Source organism: Cryptomeria japonica, chromosome 9 (genome assembly GCF_030272615.1).
Source record: "Cryptomeria japonica chromosome 9, Sugi_1.0, whole genome shotgun sequence".
In the NCBI taxonomy this organism is placed as follows: Eukaryota; Viridiplantae; Streptophyta; class Pinopsida; order Cupressales; family Cupressaceae; genus Cryptomeria; species Cryptomeria japonica.
This window is the reverse complement of record NC_081413.1, coordinates 571,657,551-571,659,686: the sequence shown is the minus strand read 5'-3', so window position 1 is coordinate 571,659,686 and position 2,136 is coordinate 571,657,551. Positions and strand designations below refer to the sequence as shown.

General features: G+C 39.9%; 1 protein-coding gene across 1 annotated transcript; it reads left to right on the top strand.

Annotated features, from left to right (window-relative positions):
• Positions 1-1,251: 1,251 nt before the first annotated feature.
• LOC131062851 (uncharacterized) lies at positions 1,252-1,770 on the top strand. The gene has a single exon (XM_057996591.2). It carries the CDS (start codon positions 1,252-1,254, stop codon positions 1,768-1,770), a length of 519 nt encoding a protein of 172 aa, XP_057852574.2.
• The last annotated feature ends 366 nt before the right edge of the window (positions 1,771-2,136 follow it).

Sequence of the window (2,136 nt, the reverse complement as noted above, 5' to 3'; positions counted from 1 at the left end):
GCTAAAGAGGCTTTTGAGAAGATCAAATATTCCATCTCTTCAGCTCCTATGCTATCAAACCCTAATATGTCTAAATATTTTATAATGTATGTTTTCTCTAGCAATTATAGCATTGTTGTGGTTCTAACCCAGAAAGATGCAGACAAAAGAAGTGAGCACCCCATAGCTTTCCATTCCAAAACTCTAAATGAATATGAGGCTAAATACAATTTTTTTGAAAATCAAGCTTTGGCCATCGCCAAAGGCCTAAAAAAGTTTAGGCATTTTATCAATTGTAATAAGACTACTGTGTATGTCACCCACTCTTCAGTCAGAGAATATATAATGGAAGGCAACATTACAGAGAAGAGAGTGAATTGGATTACCAAAATCCTATAATATGACATTGATGTCTGACCCACCAAGGTGATCCATAGCAAAGGTTTGTGTGAATATATAGCCCAAGAGTTTGACCCCCAAGAAGCTGAGGTTACTACAAAGGAAGTTGGAATGGTCACCTCCGAACCAACATAAGCATGTTGGATGGAGACTTGAAAACATTTTATGAAGATTGGGATTTTTCCTGCAGGCCTCCCTCCCAAAAAGAGGAGATTCTATAGGATGCAGAACAGCGGCTTCCGCTTGGTGGAAGGAGTGCTTTTTAAGGTAAATTTTGATGGAATCTTGCTCCGCTGTGTGGACCAAGGCCAAGCTAGTAAGATTCTACATGAATTTCATTATGGTTTATCAGGAGGCCACTTTTCAATGCAACCCACCATCATTAAGATCACCCACATCGGGTACTTCTGGCCCTCTATATTTAAATATGTGCACACTTTGGTAAGAGAATGCAAAGAATGTCAATACTATAGTGGTAGGTGCAAAAAGGCAACAATGCTGCTTAGGCCCATAATGGTAAAAGAACCCTTTGCTCAATGGGGTCTTGATTTCATAGGGATGATTAACCCCCCAAGTTGAGCTAGACACAAGTGGATCTTAACTGCTACTGACTACTTCACCAGATGGTTTGAGTTTGTCACCCTGAGGAATTCATCAGAGGCCGAAATATTAGCATTTATGGAAGATTTAGTGTGCCGATATGGTCCACCAAAGACCATAATATTGGACAATGCACGAGCATTCATAGGATCATGAGTCACCTAGTTCACTCTTAGTAGAGGTATCTACCTGAAGACCTCCTCAAACTACTATCCACATGGAAATGGCCTAGCTGAGTCCACCAACAAGAATCTCATAAGACTCATTAAAAGGATGGGCTCTGAACACAAAAGGGAGTGGCATCACCACTTGAGAAGCGCATTATGGGCAGACTGGATAACGCCCAAACAAATTCTAAAGAACTCCCCATACAAGCTAGTTTATGACAAGGACACATTATTCCTCGTGTCTTTGGAGATTCCCGCCTTACATTTACTCAAATCTATTGAGGTGGCAGAAAATGGTCCGATGGAGGTGAGATTGGCGGAGATTATGGAACTAGAGGAAGAAAGGGAAGTGAAATTTTCATCCCTTCAAAACCGCCAACAAATCGTCAAGAAGTGGTTTGATAATAAGAAAAGTTCTGACCCGGGATTCAAGCAAGGCGACCTTGTTTTGAAATACAATGAGAGGGCAGCCAAGCTTGATCAGCATGCTAAATTTGATGGTTTATGGGAGGGACCCTTCCACATTATAAATTTTAAGGGTTTCAATGCTTTTGATCTTGAGGATATGCAAGGAGATTCTCTCAGAATCTCGATCAACGAAATTCATCTTAAACCCTTTCACTAGCAGCATTTTTCCTAATGTACAATAATGTAAATAGTGTTTTTCGGTGTACCTTATTTATCTAATTATGTTTCTTCATGCATTCCCAAAGTGAAAAGTGAATCACAAGATACACCTTGATCAAACAAAAATAAATCATTATATTATAGGTATCTTGGTACAATATATACAAAAGGCTTGCGACCTAGTTTTGAGAAGTAAAAAAGACAACTTTCTAAAGACAGGGTGGCATTATCTCAATGACCTTCTTCATCATCATCCTCATCAATCTAGAATTTAGAGTCATCATCTTCATCTTTGGCATCATCTCCCTCCGACCACTCGTGGCCAGAGTCATCGCCAGGCTCCTGAGCTATTGACACAAGCACT

What these genes read in the sequence shown, in the direction of transcription:
- LOC131062851 (XM_057996591.2), top strand. Translation starts at nt 1,252, where the DNA reads ATGGGCTCTGAACACAAAAGGGAGTGGCATCACCACTTGAGAAGCGCA.